A 20,313-nucleotide genomic window follows, 5' to 3' on the forward strand; every position below is an offset into this window, starting at 1 on the left:
TGTTTTTATAAACAAATACATATATATTGCAAAAATTCCTTAAGTGTTTACAAACAAACCCAAGGTACATTTCCGGAACTAACATCCACACTTCAGATCAATATCAAACACTTAATTGTCTGATTTGAAATCTTTGCTACTATTGATTTCCATTAAGCACACATTCAAAACAAACTCAAGCCTGAATCTTGGAAAATGGCCCAGATGCTACCAAATATGTCCCATCGTTTCAGCTCACAGTGAGGATGTTTGAGCGAGCGAAGCCAAAATACAAAGCATATGTCGACTTACTACACACATTTTGGCGAAGAACAAGAACAATTTGAAATTGTTAAGGTAATAGCATAATTGCGGCTATAAAACAACCCTGTATAGTATGTACTACTGCAGTGTCGATGTCTCTGAGCCACTGTAAAAATGTACTTTCTCAGAAATAACTAACCAGGGCCTTTTTAGCCCCCCTAAAAGTGCAGCGTTCCAAATAATGGTGCTTTCGTGGCTCCAGCACTGCAGGAGATGGTCTGCTGTGATCTTCTCTGATATGCACTGTAATGCTGCTGGACATCATATAAGGCTAATGAAGAGAACTGCAGGTGTTTCTGCGGGTTCATGCTTCCCTTGATTCCCACTCTAATACTCGGACTATCACTTCTCTGATATTTCACACTAGGATCCAGAGACCCTGATTTTTTTCCCTACCAAAGATGTACTGTAAATCACTCTAAACTAGAAATCTTGTTTAAGAGCATCCGAAACCTAACGCTAAGAAGATAGCTGTAGTTACTGTAGTTGCTGTTACTGTTTGTTTATAACTTTGTTTCTATATGGGTTGCGGCATTTCGGATAAGCAAAGTGTCATTTTGATGAACAATATAAACACATGCGTCCTCTCGCTTTATTGACAACAAACATAATGTCCCGAGAAGCCTGTATTACACAGTGATGTGAACGAGCATAAAACTGTTTGCTGAGGCGGTAGGTTGAAGGTGTTGTAAATGTTTCTTTTGGTGATGTTGTTGTTGCTTGCACATGCCAATATTTACACTTCATAAAGCCTCAATATATAATTGTAAGCAAAAGACATTAAATTACTTTTTTCCTGTGTTTTTTTTTTTTCTTAAAATGCAGGTAAAAATGCACTGACTGATTTCCAACTTATGGACCAAGGAGCACGGTTTTATCTAAAAAACAATAAACATGTTTAATGTTCTACTGAAGAAAAAAAATCAAATGGTCTAACGGTGAGTACTGTAAATTACCAGCAAATAATACTGTTATTGATATTTATATTAAATGAGTAAAAGTTATATATATGGAACATATTTTACACTAATAAACGTCTTTAAAAGTCTACTGCATCAAATGTTCTCTATTATTTCAAGAACAATAATTGAGCATGTGCATCGAAAAAGTCTAATAAGTTAAAAAGAAAAGAGATAATCATGTGACATTAATTGTATGTGTAAACTTTGTATACAGGAACAGTTTGGGGATATTACAGACCAAGAGTCTGCATTTTAAACATTAAAATAGCTTCACGTTGAAAAAACATTGGGAAGAATGAAGATGCCACTTGCTGTCATGTCCGCTTCAGACTTTAAAGGCAAATCCTTGGCAAAAAAAGAAAGCCAACATAAACAAATATATGATTAGAGTAAGAAAGAGATGCTGGGAGACAATATTTGAATTGAATATAACCAGGGAAAGAGATGAGTGGAAGAACAGAAGTATATGTGATGTGATCTCCTCTCTCTCTCCGAACGCGCTAAACCAAACAAAAACGGTTAACCTATCAAAATTTAACCAAATAACATAAACCTGTATTAATGCATATTTCAAGCCAGTCCTGTGTAAACTACGGCAAGGAGAGTTTATTTGTTTATATATTTATTTATATCAGGAGATAGCAGAGGGCGAGAACAGTATGAAGTATACTGTATACTAGGTGCGCTGCGCCGGCTTTTTTAAATAAACGACAATATTTAGCTGTATGTCTGCATTGTATTTATGTATTTGTTTATTTAAAGTTAATAATTAATTGTTATTGCCTGTACTGTAAGATCTATGTTTTGTACACTGTTCATACTGTATTTCTGTTTTTAAATAATAATAATAAACTTGATAGAAAGGCTTATTATTAATGTGAAATTTCTGTTACTTAATTAAAACTAAGATAAAGGAATCAGATCTTTAGTGGTTTAAAGTGATATGATGAATTGGAGTTATACCATTATTGCACACTAACTGACAAATGTCGTTCTTCTACATTTGAGAAATGAAAGCTTTAGCGACAGTTCTACCAGGAAGACTGAGATGCTGCGTCATTCATAATAATTATCTCGTCAGCTTATAACAACCAAGCAAGCCAAGTATATAAGCCCATCTAAACAATCTGTTTTGCTGTATTCAGGTGACGTTGCGGAAGTTTCCCTCCATTCTCTCCATCACCACCACGACCAGGTCAACCTCGTCTCCACTCAGGGGGTTGGCTTCGCCCTGCCTTTCTCTTTAGGCAGGATCTGCCAGCTCATCCAGAGTTCTGCACTATAGACGGGGCATACGCCAAAGAACTTCATGAAAGGACCGTAATGAATTTGCATTCATGCAAACAATTCACAATAAATGTTTAAACGTTTATCTGCCTCCTAAAGTCTTTCTGGTAGAAATAGAAATCACAACAGCGTTTGATTTTAATACTGACACAAAAAAATTTATCTCCTTAGAAGTAAAACAGCTTTTGTTATCTATATTCAAGTTAAATAATAACATCCACAGTTTCTGTGTGGAGTTTGCATGTTCTCCCCACGTTCACATGGCTTTTCTCGGGATGCTCCAGTTTCCCCCACAGTCCAAAGATATGCGGTACAAGTGAACTGGGTAGGCTAAATTGTCCGTAGTGTATGAGTATGTATGGATGTTTCTCAGAGAGGAGTTGCAGCTGAAAGGACATCTGCTGCATAAAACATGTGGTGGATAAGTTGGCAGTTGCTTCCGCTGTGGTGACCCTGTTTTATTAAGGGACTAAGCCGAAAAAAATGAATGAATGAATGTTCACAATCCAAAAAAAAAAAAAAATCATATTACTCAATAGGACTCTTTGTCTCAAGGCCTCAATAAACAATTCAATCATGAATCATAATTTTTGGTCCTATTAACTGAATGATATTAGCTGAAGCTGTGCAAAGTCCAAGACACTGTATGCCTTGCTGCGAAATTAATTATTACTTCATTAATTAATAACTTTAAAAATGTATTACAATGACTGATAAACGTATTAAATCTATATTTAATAAGCTATATTTAATACATTTATTAAAGCTGTATTTTTTTGATAGTCTACAGAACAAAAAATCGTCATACAATAACTTGCCTAATTACCCTAACCTGCCTAGTTAACCTAATAACCTAGTTAAGCTTTTAAATGTCACTTTAATCTGTATTGAAGTGTCTTGAAAAATATCGACTAATTATTTACTGTCATCATGGCAAAGATAAAATAAATCAGTTATTATAAATCAGCTATTAAAACTATTATGTTTTGAAATGTATGGGAAAAAATCGTCTCTCCATTAAACAGAAATTAGGGGGGGAAATTAACAGGGGGGGGGACTAATAATTTTGACTTCAACTGTATATGTTTACAAAATTTATTCAGATAGACAAATATCGTAATGTTACCAGCACCTTATTAAAACTTCCAAAAAGTTTTTCCTAAAACTGCAGTCATCTAAACACGGAGAAGACCCTTATCTGTGCTGTAACACGTGAATGTGGTGATTGACAGCAGTGAGATGAATCTTCAAGTTCTCTCTCTAGACCAACTAATGATCTTCCCTCTACAAGGTGTTCAAGACAGGGAACAGAATGAAATCACCCCAATCGCTTCCATGACCCAAACTCATTAATCCTTAAGATCAGTTATGCCAAAATCGAAGAATGTGTAACATGGGTCTCACTAAAAGTGGAAAACTTTGTTCAATAGATTTACACCTTTGGCCCAGAAAGTGATTAAACAAAAGAGGCAATTGATTAGGAAGCTACAGGAAAGGTAAAGGCACTGCATGTTGGCATCGGTTGGGTCTCACCTTTGTTTTAAAGCTCTACACAGGGCTCTAATGCAATGTAAAGGAGAGTGTATTGATCTTCAGGCCACAGCCTCACACTAAGCCATCCATCAAAACACATTCGTTCCACGCTTGGCACGTCAGTATTGATCGCTGCATTCACTATTGCATAAACGCAAATTGACCTAGGACCTTTCAGGATAAGTGATGAACTCTTCCCATTGCTAACGGTCCATATATTAGCACTAAGGTCTAGTCTCTGCCCTCTATCTTAAAACACATGAACCAAAAGCATCCCGTCTGAGCTTTTCTGGATGAACTGTACATTTGTGTTCATTTACCTTACAATAGAAGCTGTAACTGAACAAACGAGAGGGGCGGAGGGAAGATATATGATATTCCCATCAGGTTACAGGAAGGTAAGGTACTTATTTTGAAAGACCCTAAAAAGTTTTGCCTTCTCTGACTACAGAGAATTCTGAGCTTTGGCATAGAAACTTCAGATGAGAACTAAAGATATTTTTGGAGAGAAGTATAGTCTTTTCCCATGTGTTTTCTTGGATATTGTCTTTATCAGGGTCTTACACATTTGGATTAGGGTGATTCCCTGTGGGACATTCCAGAAATTGGAAGTCTAGTCTTCTAGAACAAGGGTTTTCAAACCTGTAATCCAGAGGGACATGAGGGAGAGCTAGGGGCTCTGTGGAATATTGGCAGAAAAAACATAAACATTTACAAATAAAGGGGCATTTATTAAATAATTTAATTGCAAAATTAAAAAAAGAAAATCTATAACCTAATATTTTTTGAAGAAAAAAAACACACATTTCACACAAAATTTACAATGTTTAAAATTAAAATACAATGTAAAAATTTGATTAAAACAAATATTAGTTATATTAAATAAATGATGCAATTAAAATTAAATGCATTAAACTATATTATGTTTATTTAAATAACCAATTGAGTCAATTAAGTAAATACAATCAAATTAATTAAACAAATAGTAATAATAATAATAATAATAATAATAATAATAATAATATAAAATTACGTCTTAACAAGAAACTATACTGAGGCTTTTTAAATGTTAAAATGTCTTGCACAAGGATGAATCCATCTGGGGGTCTGTGACATCTAAGAGATTTAGACATAAAGAATGAGAATGTCCTCCTCAAAGCTGACAAATAAAATGTCAACATAATACTCAAGCTCAAGAACCACTGAATACAGTAAACACATTTAATGTTTGACTTTTTGAAAATAACATCACTATTTTAGTCTGTTATATACTAAAATAGTCAGTTCATTATATCCTGTAGATTGACTAGCTCCCGTGAGGTAATTTACAATGTACTGTATCACTCCAATACGGCCAAGTCATAAATAACAAGCTTATTGACAATTTAAAGCGTGTTATCATCCAACATCAATGGAAAATAGGCTGTCCAACTAATATAAATCTAGATTATGTAGTCTAATAAATGTGTCTTTCTCCCACATTTCCCATATTGTCTCGCAAAATCACATCTGCTGTTCTGCAACAACAACACTCATCAGATCACCCTAATGTGCTTTGCTTTTCCTTTGCATGAAATACAACTAATAAGTAATGCCTTATTTTATGGTCTCTTTTAGACACTCTGTTGACTATACAATAAGCAACTTTGCAACTATGGCAGAAAGAAGTCATTAAAGTTTTAGTAAATACTTTAGCAAAGTGCTAACACTTTATTTTTATGGTCCACCAACAGACATTATACTGGCAATAAGTAACTTTAAAGATCCATGTCAACTTGCAGTACTTCCCTAACCTTTACATAAGAGTCTTCTAATATTAATGAGAGTAAGTTGGCATGTTACAAAGTTACTTAAAGTAATAATTTCCAAAAAAAGAAAATTTTGAGAAACCTTCAGTTGTTTGAGCGCTCTATGAATTGAGTAAACTGAACTATTTCCTTATTTGAACACTACCGTATCTTATCTGTGAATTTATGGAGGTCAAAGTCTTTAGTCTTGAGAATAGTTTGGAAAGTCATCCGTTTCTCATTAATATCGACAAATCTCTTATTTTCTTATTTAATCAGGGAATGACTGACTTTGTAAACTTGTAGTTGGAAGTATATTCTCAGATAGCAACAGCCAAAGTCTGTGTTTGTTTTATGGGGAACGGCGCTGAAACTTGCACCTGATTGTCATCTGATTGATTGGAACATCTAACTGAAATTACGCTCTTTTCAAAACTGATTCTTCTACAGGAACTAATTCTGGCATCCGAATAAAAACATGCTCTCTGACAAAAACTGTGAGCCGATTCTCATTTAAGTTGCATTCAACAGAGTACAAGTTTCTGTCTACCCACTGTACGAGGTTTACAATCATTCATATATCAAAAACACAGACAACTCCAAAGTGTTCATTACTCTCTCACTCTCTTCCCTTGCTTTCCGCGTCACTGGAGAACTTCATAATTACAAATCATGGAGAAGGATTACCGCCTGGTGATGGAGAAAGAGCGCTTTCCAAATGTGACAATCACGAAATTACCTTGCCATTAAATTTACCGAACTGTCAGCATCCAGTCAACACAGCTGATTACTTAAATGTTGATTGTAAGCTACGAAAATATACAAAAAAAAAGGCTGAACGGAAAGATGCAAATTAAAACAGATTTTTAAAAACAGATCTTTCTTTGCCAAAGCTTCAGTGGCCCTCAGATAAAAAAGTATCAACTGAATGATATTATGAGGCTCAGTTTTAAATGTCTGTTGTATCATTACAGCCTCTTAATATTTAAATATCATAATAGATCAATATTTAATGGACATTTTAATTAATTCACATTCCAAACACATGAGAGTCACATCAACTGGGTCAGTGAAGGTGTTTATTGCACCTTTGGGCAAGGTACACAGAATTCTCTCTGTCCTTAGTGACAGTTTGTTTAGATTGCATAATTCTATATCAAATATGAAGAATGTCTATGACATTTGTATTTATGAATAATAAATGATCATCAAAGACCCATGGAAGCACTAAAAGAGACTGTCATTTCTAAGCCACTTGTTGAAATAACATTTCTTGTAAAATTGAGCATTAAAAATGTCTTCCGTCTGAGCTGTGAAAGTTGTTTCTGAATAGAATATTGATGAATGAAACGCCTGGATTAAAGCATGAGGGATATACGCTTCATATCTTAAGAACTGAAACTGATAAATGTGAGAAAGTAGTCTCATTGAGCATTATGATTTATGACGCTTATTATGTGTGTCAGTATTATGCATTTCGATTCAGAAAAGACTTTAAAAGACCGTCTTAACATATGAGCACATAATTTAATATATAACTCCCATATAAGGGCACTTTTAAGCACCCTGTGATTCATAGCAGTCCAAACATTTCGGTTTATTCATCTTTAGCTGAGAAACACCGTAGACTAATGAATAGTTTTCAGCATTTCAGGGCAATTATAAAGCGCGTTAATGATGAATGAATCACTCACCATTTCTGTGAGGAGCGCGCGGGTCAAAACCATGGCACGACTTTAAATCCTCCTGTGGAAATTCACATCCTTGCATAGAAGAGAGGCGCTTGGAAAGAAACGGACAACTTCTAAGCTTTACCGGGTTTACGGAATGTCCACGTTTGGCACAGTTGTTGAAGTTTAACGTGTGACAGTTGCTGTCAGCGCAAACTATAAGCGTGCGTGAGGAGCGCGCGACCAGTTCCGTGGCTCAGCTCAACGGTCAGTCCGGCGGAACCGAGCACGAGCGCCCTTCAGTTCCCACAGTGAAACGCAAACTGAAGTCTCAAGTCCCTCCTCTTTCACACCACTTCCACCTCCAATGTGTCTATTGCCCTTTTCAAGAAATGCGTGTCCAGTGTCGTTGTCAAATGTACAACAGTGGAGTAAGTGCGCATGGTTAGGTTTCGAAACGTGCACGCGAGTCTTGACGAATAAACACTATTTTCACAGCCTCGCAAGCAAACAGAACGCATGATGCACTTTTCTTTCACAATGAATAGCATAACAATGTATGTATTAACTTATGTGTAGTTAGGCTAATTGAAATATATTATTATTAATGCTCATTTATTTAATTTTACTAATTATATGTATACATCTGTTTTTTATTTTTCCTGATTGATCGTGACTTGTGTACCATAGTAATAGTCTAAGATAAATAAAATTATAGGAAAACAACTAAATTACACTTCTGCACATTTAAAATGTAATTATAGCAAAATTAATGTAAAAAAGCGAAAGTAACATTTTTACAGAGCAAGCATTTTGATGTTGGTGTTGAGATGAGGAACATCAATAAAGGAACTGAAAAATAAAATTGTTCAGAAACTGGAACTGGAAACATCAATAACTCACACATTCATCTTTTTTATAATCCTTGTCATTGTTGCAGTTAAACGTGGATTTGCTCTCAACTCTCTTGTTTCTCCTTATCTAACCTTTTTAATCCGCATGTCTCACAACCTTTGTCAGCTTCTCTAATCTATAAATAGCTTCAGAAAATGCACACACATACATAAATCTTAAAAATCTTTGCTCACAAAGCTTAAAAGGCCAGGTCCAACAACTGTTTACTTAACCACACTGTGAAAAAAAAAAAAGTTGCAGAGAGAATTTAGCTATAAAAGCTCAGTGAATATCAAAATGAACCCTGATGGAAAGACCAGCTTATGTTTTTTTTTTTTTTTTTTTTTTGTAGGGTAACTAAATTCTTGTGTCTTTTCCAGGGTGTTTAACAAACACACATCTTTAAAAATAAGAGGTTTTTAACAGTGGTGTTCTAGAAGAACTGTTTTTGGTTCCCCATAAAAATATCTTTTAGTTAAAAGTTGTTCAAATAACAATTTATTCAAATTTTCCCCTGATCTTGACCCAACTTCACTTCGCTGTACGACCGAACCAGCCACACTGTTACATTCTTTCTGCTCTTGTTTAAAACAAGCAATGTTTTTGATTTTCTACATGCTCTTCATATTGAAAAGATTCAGTTTGCAATAAAACAAAAACTAGAACAGTTCCAGAAAGTCTGGAGCCCTTTTAAAAAAATTGTTAAGAAGACACCTATATCTTAATTGCCTTTTTCCCCTTTCTTTTCTTTTAATAATTTATTTATTTATTTAAATTCATTTATTTGTTTTTTAAAATTCTTATTTTTTTGTTACATTTGTATGTCTTTGTGCATACAGTATTTGTGGTAATTTACCTTTTATTCATATATTTATTTAGTGTATAATTATGTTTTCCTGATAATTTCTTGTTTGGAGAATTGTATCAGTGCGTTTATCTATGTATCATAATTATGTATATTTCATTGTTTGACCTAAGATGAACCTAATAAAAAAATAATAATAAAAATTTAAAACAATTTTTTAATAATTTAAAACATTTCATATTCTAAAGCATCTTTTTACACCCAAAATATTCCATTGGTGTTAAATGTTCATCATGGAGCCATCAATGGTAGTAAAAAAGATAAATAAATAAAAACTGAACCAGAAAAAAGGGAGGGAGAATTTTACAAATATAGGCACTTTCTCATAAGCAAAAACTGAAAAAATAAAAAGACCACATACAGTCTTGTCAACAAAATCATATTGAATTGGTAAAGTGTTGAAGAGAACATGGGAACTTGAGGTCTTATTATTTCCTCAAAGAGTAAAACAAATGGTTGAAAGAGACTTCATGTGCAACATTTCCTTCTATGCCCTGAGCCTCACACATCATGTCCCCTCTGTGCAAATGGTATTACTGTCCAGTCCAGTCATCAGCCAGACAGAACCTTTTTTATGTCTAGTACTCTGTCTTGCCTCATATCAATTGTAAGGCACTTACTAAATCAACAAAAAAGAGAGGCTGTTGTGCTGATGCTGAGCATTCTTTCCTTACAGTAGCATTCAGTTCACTACACATATTGACAAGCACTATGAGAAAGCCTTCACCTACTCTGTATTGTAACACATTTTCTAGCACAAACTATATAATTCTCTAGCATCCAGATCTGCTTTTTCATGTGTGGAGCCAAATGATATGCACCTCTCCATTGTTCCTGTGAATTCTCACTCCTACTCCTCCTGCAGAGTGGTACAGAAATTGAAAAAGATTCCTCTTCAAAATAGTCAGTTTTTCCCTTTATGTATAGAACTGGTACAATGCCAGTTGTGTTACTACGACTGAAATGTGCAAATGCTGGTATTTCTCTTCATTATGGAAGAAAAATAGGTCGACTGCTTCCCTCTAGGTGTGCGTAAAGGGTGAATGAACAGCCAGTACATTTAAATGTTAGTCATACATCTTTCATGATTGTGTGTGCACCTATTTCTGCTGACGTGAAGTGTATATTTAAAGTTTGCTCTTCAACCATCTTTATGCCACCAAGCAAAGTAGGCATGAAATCTAAAGCACACAATAAAAAAAACAACTAATTTTAATTATGTTAGCTTTATAAAGCAAGATGGATTTAGATTGGGTGTCAATGTTTTAAGCTTTATAACTGTTTCATTGTTCATTAGAATGTTTTGTCAGCTGAAAAAGTACTCTGAAAAGGATTTATCATTTTTCTGCGCTGCTATTTCTCTCTCTCTCTCTCTCTCTCTCTCTCTCTCTCTCTCTCTCTCTCTCTCTCTCATTCTTTCTAAGAACTATCTCTGACTCATTATCATATTTATACCTTCACATTTAATACATTTTTACATTTACATTTACAATTATTTTTATTAAAATTGTATATTCATATATTTAGTTTATATTTTAATTTCATACTTAAGATATAAGAAGGGCCAGACAGAATCTGCAGACTTTTTTTTATCTTTCAGCGCAGAATTTGGTTTAAAAAAAATTATAATAATAAATAAAAAAATCAAGTGTATGTGGAATGATTTTTGAAGTATCAAAACTAAAACTTAGTATATGAGATAAAAAAATCTTTTTAACATTAACTTTTTCTTAATGTTAACAACATGAAAACAATTAGATCCACTTAATTGGTAAACAAAGCAAGTCTGTCATATAATATATTATATCATATCTATTATAGATCATATTAGTCAGTAATATTACTGAAATTAATAAAAAAAAATGAATAAATATAAATTTACATACATGTACACAAGTAAATAAATAGACTTAACGATGAGCTAAAATCTGTGGATTTCTGTGTGTGCAGAATCCGTGCTGTGTGCGCAGAAGATATGCTTGTGCATTATTTTTTTGTTTGTTTTAAGTTTGGTTATGCCTGTATATATTTTAGTTTAAGACATTTTAGCTACTGACTTTTTAAAGTTTTTGTTTCAGACAATGTTAGATATTTCATAATACATAAATACTAAATCCAATTTTAAGCCAATCCCCAAGCTAAAAGTCTTCACTTGGCATTTAAACATTTTTGTTGTTGTGTTTAATGTTGTATGTTTAATTTGTTTAGGAAATAGTGTACTATTTTAATAGCCATTTAAGAGTTATTAGCCTTACATGCAAGTAATTATTACCTTATTGTTATTTTCAGGAGTTGTTAGCACTGTTGGCTCACAACAAGAAGGTCACTGGTTTGAGTCCCAGCTGGACCACGAGGCATGTCTGTGTGAAGTTTGCATGTTCTGGTCATGTTCTCTGCATTGTAGCTTAGGTTGCTATAAGAGCTAACGTGAGGAAACAACTGTGTTTGAGGCTCTTTGTATGTCATGTTTGTATGTATGCCAGCTATCCCTAGATATATTTACATTTCCATTCTATGGTATCTTACAGGTGTAAGTATGTAAGTTTGACACCCAGTGGTTGAACTATTACACACCTAGTTCAAAAAACGAGCACGAGCAGGTTGCCAGATTGACACTAACAAATGCTGATTTAAATCATGTTTTAAATAAAAGCAACAGCAAGTGATAGAACAACAGAAAACTGACACCTCATATACACCGCATGTGCTCTATTCAGTGTTAAATGCTAATAATGTGAGTTTGAATGACATTTTACATGACATTTATTGCCATACCCCTGAAAGCAGCAGTAGATAGTTCACCTCAGATTTTGAAAATAAAATAAACTGATTGAAATTGAATTTTAGAACTGTGACTCAGTGCAAGCCAACACATATTAGAGATTCAGCATCTACATATAAAATGGTTTAAGAGGTTCAGTATGTATTACTAGATTATAAACTTGACCATTTTGTTGGAGTGCAGTAAGTGCATTGTTCTATGCATGTGAATGGCTGTATTTAAATTTATGTAATGTTTCGATTGGTGTAAAACAGCCCAATTGCTTATCACAGCAAATCTCGTCACGTGTTGTTAGGACCCAGGGTTACAATGTAACCTGTTCACCTAATGTTTACGTTTGTAATGTTTATGTTATTTGCTACTTAATAACCACCTCATGTGGAGCCTTCTGAGGCTGTCAATGTCCACCGGAGGAAACATTTCGGTCATGGACGCATGCTTTGAGAGCCTTCCTGACTGAATGAAGTTTTCCACAAAGGCAGTCTGGGATGCTGAAATACGTCTCATTGGATAACTGGCATTGGGCAAGTTAAAGGGACCAAAACAAAGATTTTCAAAGCAGAATATCTGACTTCAGCATTGTTTTTCAGATGAACAAGAATGTTCACTTGGCATGTTTCTTAAATATCTGCAAATATATTATAGTATTTTAATGCTTTAGAAGAGTCAAAAAATTACATACAGCATCTTTAATTATTATAAAGTGGTCTCATAAGACAGTCGTATCATAAGAGAAAATTCAGGACCGTGGCCCATGTCCTTACATGAGCTTCTAGTTAACAACAACATCCTTAACAGAAAATGAATAATGACTGAGACATTACAAAGAGCTCCATCTTCAGCAGCTTCCAGACACTACTTAGCACTTGACCCATATGTTTCATTGACTGCGAGTTAAAGATGCCGATATTGATGGCAGCCTGCTCAGTCATGCCCTTCCTCACAGTGGCCAGTGTCAGAGTGCACTGGTCTGGTTCAGCACAATTTCTGTGATAGACGCAATCAGGGGCCTGTGATTTGCTTGAGATGAGAGAAGTTAGTGACTCCCCAGAGACAAAAAAATAAAAGGTCGGGGAGAGTAAGCGAGGAGATGAGGCTGAGAAACACACTCTGGCCCTTCTCTTCTTCTGTGCTATATTACCCATACCAAGCTAGGATTTCAGAAAACGGGTTTGGCAAAGCAGCAAATATGCCGGCTAAACCGAAAGGGTTTGCTGTACCCAGAGGAATTAAGTCTAATTCAGAAGTTACGCTCTTCAATATTATTGGCTTTAAGTTCTGCTCGCTTCACATATATAAGGGACAAACAAGGATAAATGTGGAGTTCTTCCGCTTGAACTTGTTTAGATGACTAAAAAATTTTCCATCTCACTGTACTTTATGAGCTCTTTGCTTACGCTGCACACCAAACACAAATTGAAGACCAAAGTAGATAATGCGTTTGTGTACTTGCCCAGACTGTTAAGTGACCCAGTGGTTCTTTCTTAATGATATTTAATGTTTTATCCAGACAAATGCATTTAGACCAGTAGATATTGGCTTTTATCTTATCTGTCAGAAATGTACTGAATGGAACATCTTACACTTTCTGGTACTTTGTGTTACAACACTAAAAAAAAAGTCAGAACATTTTGTAAACTGCAATAAAATTCTAAGAACTTGTTTTTTTCTGAGCTCAGGATTTCACAAAACAGATACCACACAATAAAACAATAAACTTTCTAATCTGAGAAGAAGATCTGCAAGAATCCTGCCTTATCACCATCGTTTCACCCCCTCCACCAGATCTCAGACCATTGACAGAATATTACACACAGCAAAAATCAGTCCAAGGCACTTGAAAAATGTGGAGAAAATATTAAAAAGACTTAATTCACATCCTTAAAAACTGCGCCTACGCTTTTCGGCAAAGAACTGCCTTCATCAGGGTTACCCTGTTATCACAGTTACCCTTGGTGAAACTTGTAGGCACAGCTTTTAAGGATGTGAATAAAAGCTTTTTAATATTTTTCCACATTTTTCAAGTGCCTTGGACTGATTTTTGCTGTTTATTCTGATGAATCCCTTACCCAAAGAGCACTGACACATTATTTAAGCTAACCCTGCACTTTTAGTTTGATTATTAAATGGCTTGTTACACAGGGTATGTTTATGTACAGTAATTTTTATGGTGAATCTAGTGAATTTACTATACTGCACATTTCCCGCCTTGTATGCTTGATATGCATTTTAAAGGAAGTTCACCCACAAATAAAAAAATGTGATCATATACTCATCTTTCACTTGATCAAACCTATTTGTGTTTCTTTCTTCTGTTGAATGCAAAAACATATTTTGATAATTGCTGGCACACATTTGCATCCATAGTATTTTTTTTTCCTACTATGGAAGTCAATGGGTTCCAGCAACCAACATTCTTCAGAATGTTTTCTTTTTTGTAGAACAGAAGAAATAAACCTATAAAGGTTTAAGACTACACAAGGGAGGTAAAAAGATGAGGTGAACTGTGCCTTCAAATGTCTCAGTGTTACTGATAAAATGATCTCAATTTCACAGTAGTCAACAGAATTCTGTTCTGTTGATCTGAGTTTTGGCTCTAAAATCTTTGCCAGATGCTATTTGTCTACTGCAGGGTACAAATGATCATTGTGTCACCTTGTGTTGCAGAGGAGCTTCTGTGAGGCTTTTTATTGTCTTGATTTTATGGTTGTGTGTACTAAATCTGATTTTTTTTTTTTTTTTTAAAGGGAGAAGTGCAAAAGTGTCTTTCTGTAGCCAGAGATTTCTGTAGCCAGAATGCTCCAGTGCAGTTAGTGATTCTCTGAGCTCTGCCTCAAAGTCATGATGCTACATCACCTTATAATGGTCAGGTATACATTATTTACTCTTAGATTAGGCTTTTAGAAACTTGTGCATTTATCATTTCTGAATTTGCTACTTATTGTTTGATTATGTATTTGGCATGATGCAGATTTACCAGACAAATAAAATGTTAAAGGAATAGTTCACACAATTAAAATTATCATTTACTCTCCCTTTACAAAGCAGTTTTTTTTTTTTTGTTCTGTTAAATGCAAAAGAACATATTTTGAAGAAAGCTGGAAATGTGTACCCATTACCTTCCATAGTATTTGGTTTCCCTATTGTGGATATTAATAATTACAGGTTATTTTAACAAATTTAAAATTTGATTTTTTTTTTATGTTTTTATTTATTTTTGAGCCATCAGATTCATGATTATCAAAGTGTAGTATCTCTGTCAAATATTGTTCTCTCATAACAAACTATCAATCAAAGATAATAAATACAAATACATGTATTTAGCTTTTAGGCAGTGTAAACATCTCAATATCAAAAAATGACACCAGTTTTGTGGTCCATGGTCACATATGGTAGTTGGCACAAAAACTAAATTCTAGATTTTTTTGTTTTGATTTGACTTTGTTTGACTTTTGGCATAAAATGATGATCCTCGATGATGATCATCCAGCTTGCTTGAAAACACAGAGATGGTGATAAGCAAACATGAAACCATTGTGTGTTTCCAATTGAGGTGGTTACAGTAGACCGTTTGAAAGTCATTTTATATGTATATTTTATAACATTTACACATTATTTTGGTCCTGTCTCAACTTCTGTTTGTCTTTGTCACTTTATAGTGTTAAAGAGAATTCCAGAATCTCTATTTTATCGCATCAACCAAAGTACCCTTTACTTTAACTTGTATTCTTATTCATTGCAGACAACACAACTAATTTATTTATTGATAATAATAATATTGTATCATTATTATGTGTTATTCGTGATTTTTTTTTTTAACACATATAAAACACATTTTCCAATTTTGGTTCTTGCAACACATAAAAAAAGCTGGAACAGTAAACCATTTACAGTACCACTTTGTAATGTTGGCATTTCTTTAAAAAAAATTTAAAATACATTTTATCAATAAAATTTTTTATTTTAAAATACATTTTATCTCAAGTAATGAGATGTTTCAGGTGTAATTTTGTCCCATTCTTCCTGCAAAGTCGTAAGGTAGTCAATAAGGGTCTTTGATGTAACATTTTGCACTTCAAAATGCGCCACACATTCTCACACACATCCCAGATGTCTCAGAGCCCAGAGAAGTTGATGGCAATTTTAGACCTGTTAACACAGGGCTTCCTTTTTGCACATTACAGTTTTCACTGGTATTTATGGATACTTGTATTGTGGATGTTTGCTACGTATTGTGATACTTGTGACAAAGGTTTGCTGAAGTAGACCTGATGTGATGATATTGCTTATAGATGAATGGCAATTCTTGATTCAGTGCCACATGAGTTATTGGAGATGACGTTTGTTCAGCTTGTACCCTTGTTTTTTATACACTGAAATTTCTTCAGATTCCTTGAATGTTTTAATTGTTTTACGCACTGTTGAAGGTGAAAAATCCAAATATTTTCTTATCTTTCTTTGAGAAAAATAGTTTTTAAACATTTCAATAAACTTTCTTATTTTGTGGCCAACTAGTGATCCTTAGCCCATTTTGCACCTAAAAGATTAAACCTCCTTCTTCGTCTTCTACGGTGGTTAACAGACTTATAAGTGCATTACTGCCTTCTAACTTTCAGATGAACCATAGAAACTACACACATTAAATTCCTAACAAACCTACCTAGGGGGTGGGGGTTTGAAAAGGGGTCTTTTCCTCACTTGTGCAATGCATTACTTGTCAAATAATGTAACAATAAAGATTTAACACTTCTGCCTGAATTTAATAGATTTTTTATTGAAAACTCCTCTCCCTTATTCCCCAACTCCTCCTTCAGAAATGACTAGACCTTTCTTGGATACTGCTTTTGTACCAAATCATAAATACAATCACCTGTTGCCATAACCTGTTTCAAATCACATCATTATTTAACAAATTTACCTGATTACTAGCCCGAAATTGTTCCTGTCCCACATTTTTGGAAGTTGTTGCAGGTCTGACTGACAGGAAAGGATGTATGTTTACAAATGAAATGAAGTGAACCAGACAAAACATGAAATATTTTGTGCTCACATTGTCTGCAATGAAATACTAGTCAAAGTAAATGTGGAAATTACTATTTTCTGGCCATTTTTTTTTTTCAGATTTGGGGTTGCACTTTAATACTGCAAGTTTACATGAGGATATGTTTACAAAACGTATTAGCAGTTTTTAAATCAGTGCAGTTTCTTTATACAGAAGTAAATGATATGCATGAGATTGAGACATGTGATTTCCCACAGTGCATCTTATAAAAGAGACATCATGAAAAATAAACCCATGGCATACTGTACACAAGCACATTCAGACATGGAAGATGAATGTTGGTTGTGTTGGGCAGCCTAGATGGCTTTGATCATCTAGTTTTTTCCCCTAAAGTTCACAGCTGTGTCTGCATCTCTGGTCTTTCAAAGTAAGCTGATCAACATCAAACAAATGGCAAAAGAAGAAGAAAAAAATCACCCTCTCTAACAAACAGCATTGGCTTCTTAGCATCCACCCACATATGGCAGTTTTGCTTTCTTTGTGTGCCCGTCTAATCCAAATTGATGTCATTGCACATGCGGTGTGTGTTTGCTACAAAGCTAGATGCCAAATAGGCCTTTTAGTAAATTGATGGGGGGGATATAAATACAGCTTTTGATGAACTAAAATTACTGTACTTGTAATTCACTCAAAATACAGAGGGGAGTCTGGAAGACCACTGTAACGAGTTATACTGTATTATTTTTTTGTTCTTTGCTGTTATCAAGTATAGTCCTGACAGGAAAGAGTAAAGGTCTAATTAAAGATTGAAATGCAAAATGATTTAGGCAAATACAGCAAGAAAGTAAAAATGGTAGAGAGCCTTTTTTTGCTATTATAACAAAGAGAACATACAGTTGAAGTCAGAGTTATTAGCCCCCCTTTGAATTTATTTATTTTTTATATTTCACAAAGGATGTTTAAAAGAGCAAGGAAATTTTCACAGTATGTTTGATAATATTTTTTCTTCTAGAGAAAGTCTCATTTGTTTTATTTTGACAAGAATAAAAGCAGTTTTTAATAAAAAAAAAAAAACATTTCAATGATAAAGTTATTAGTTAACCTAATTAACCTAGTTAAGCCTTTAAATGTCACTTTAAGCTGTATAGAACTGTCTTGAAAAATATCTAGTGAAATATTATTTACTGTCATCATGGCAAAGATAAAATAATCAGTTATTAGAAATTAGTTAATAAAACTTTTATGGTTAAAAATTTTAAGGAAAAAATCGTCTCTCCGTTAGACAGAAATTGTGGAAAAAAATAAGCAGGGGGGTTAATAATTCAGGGAGGCTAATAATTTTGACTTTAACTGTATGATTAGACGTGTAATGTGGGAAATGAAGTTGTATCCTGGCATTTGTAATCCCTTCATAATTGTGTATCTAAATTGTTTATCAAACGCTTCATACAACCTGCCAGAATAATCAATCATTTATGTCACAATATTCAAACATTACTTTATCCAAAATGTCAAACAGTTTTCCATGTTAAACACATTTTAAAGTGTCTTAGGGTTTCCAATAACTTACAAAGAATGGGTAAAAAATTGACAAAATATGGTAAACAATTTGCCTCCAAAGCGTTTTTATGTAAAATGTAAAAGTTGTGTTGCATTAAAAAGAATGATTCTTTATTTCTCTAACTACAAAGGTGGTCATTTTGACAGTTTTTACATTTTTACTTATACTTTTTGATATTATGATTAATTTATTCTAACATTGTTGTTTTATCAAAATGACAAAACGCAGAAGAGTTCTTAGTATAAATGTATAAATATTGACTGAGTATAAATAAGTATAAATTTCATATTATTTCAGCACAGTCAACTTTTTTCATACATTTATAATAAAGGTCTTTAATGTGTATTAAAATGCATATTATTAATTTTATAAGCTATAATTCCCTACAGTTTTTTTGTATGTTTTTGTATTATATTTTTATGTCTAGAAAAAGTAACTGTATACTGATTTATTTAAAACCTGAAGCTGTAATAGCTACAATGTAGCCATTTTGTTGTCATTGAACAAATACATTTTCACATTAATTCATTCATTCATTCATTTTCCTTCAGTTTAGTCCCTTATTTATCAGAGATCACCACAGCAGAATGAACTGCAAACCATGCCATTATATGTTTTACACAGTGGATGCCCTTTCAGCTGCAACCCAGTACTGGGAAACACCCATACACACACTTTTTCAAACATACACTCTTATACTATAGCCAGTTTTGTTTACCCAATTTATAGCACATGTCTTTGGGCTGTGGGAAAAAACGGAGCCCCCGGAAGAAACCCATGTGAACACAGCGAGAACATGCAAACTCCACACAGAAATGCCAACTGACCCAGCCAGGACTTAAACCAATGACCTTCTTGCTGTGAGTGATAACCACTGAGACACCATTCCGCCATTTACACATTCATTAGATTTTTAATTGTCCTGATTTTTATCTTTATCCTAACAGATCTATGGATTTTGATTCCAGTGGATGCAGCTTAGTGTTTTGGGTTAGTGTTTGGGCTAACACTAACCCTAACCAATTTCTAAAAAATCATAATAAATTGTATCAACAGACCTTTAATGATTTTTTTTTAACCTTAACAGCAGCTTCAAATGTAAATCACATGCATTTTAAATGTCCACAAGCAGAAGGTGTACTACTCTATAAGGACTACAATTGTCAAAATACTTTCCTACTGTACTAAATGGAGAGGTTTGCCTTACAGTGTCAAAAGTGAGTCTATTAAGGGGTATTCTGTGCATAAAATGTCCATCCTGCAAACATCATTTATGTTGGCAAACAAAGTTTTCCTTGATACAGGAAAGAAAGTGACAAGCTAATCAAGCATGGCAGGGAGCATCACAACAGTCAGATCAAATGCTAATTATTTTTTAACATCTGCTTCCTCTGTCATTTACTCAGGGATGTGATAATGATAATGACACAGACTAATGCTAAAACCTTGCAATAACAATTTTACATTCTACTTTTTAACAAACCATTTTTAACAAACTATCCTGTACCTGTACCCTGTACTTGTAGTCACACTAAATTTGATTACATTTGAAATTCTTTTCACTTCTTTACAAAGAAGTAAGGAGTGATGATGAACTGATTTAACATAGACTTTTAATAGACAGTGATCATTAAACAAAATTGTAATTTTGAGGAGAATTGAATAAA

The 20,313-nt window shown here is 33.9% G+C and overlaps 1 protein-coding gene across 3 annotated transcripts in view; it reads right to left on the reverse strand.

Annotated features, from left to right (window-relative positions):
- Positions 1–7,867, reverse strand: part of htr4 (5-hydroxytryptamine receptor 4) — a 179,163-nt gene extending 171,296 nt beyond the window's left edge. For all 3 annotated transcript variants that reach the window (XR_015507497.1, XM_087281511.1, XM_087281512.1), the window contains exon 1: positions 7,567–7,867. Coding sequence is in view for 2 of the 3 variants with exons in the window: in XM_087281511.1 (XP_087137637.1) it covers positions 7,567–7,642 (76 nt within the window). In the remaining variant the exon portion in view is untranslated. The remainder of the gene's footprint in view (positions 1–7,566) is intronic.
- Between the last annotated feature and the right edge of the window lie 12,446 nt (positions 7,868–20,313).

This window comes from Danio rerio, chromosome 14, assembly GCF_052040795.2.
Source record: "Danio rerio strain M-AB ecotype USA chromosome 14, GRCz13ab, whole genome shotgun sequence".
NCBI classification, from domain to species: domain Eukaryota; kingdom Metazoa; phylum Chordata; class Actinopteri; order Cypriniformes; family Danionidae; genus Danio; species Danio rerio.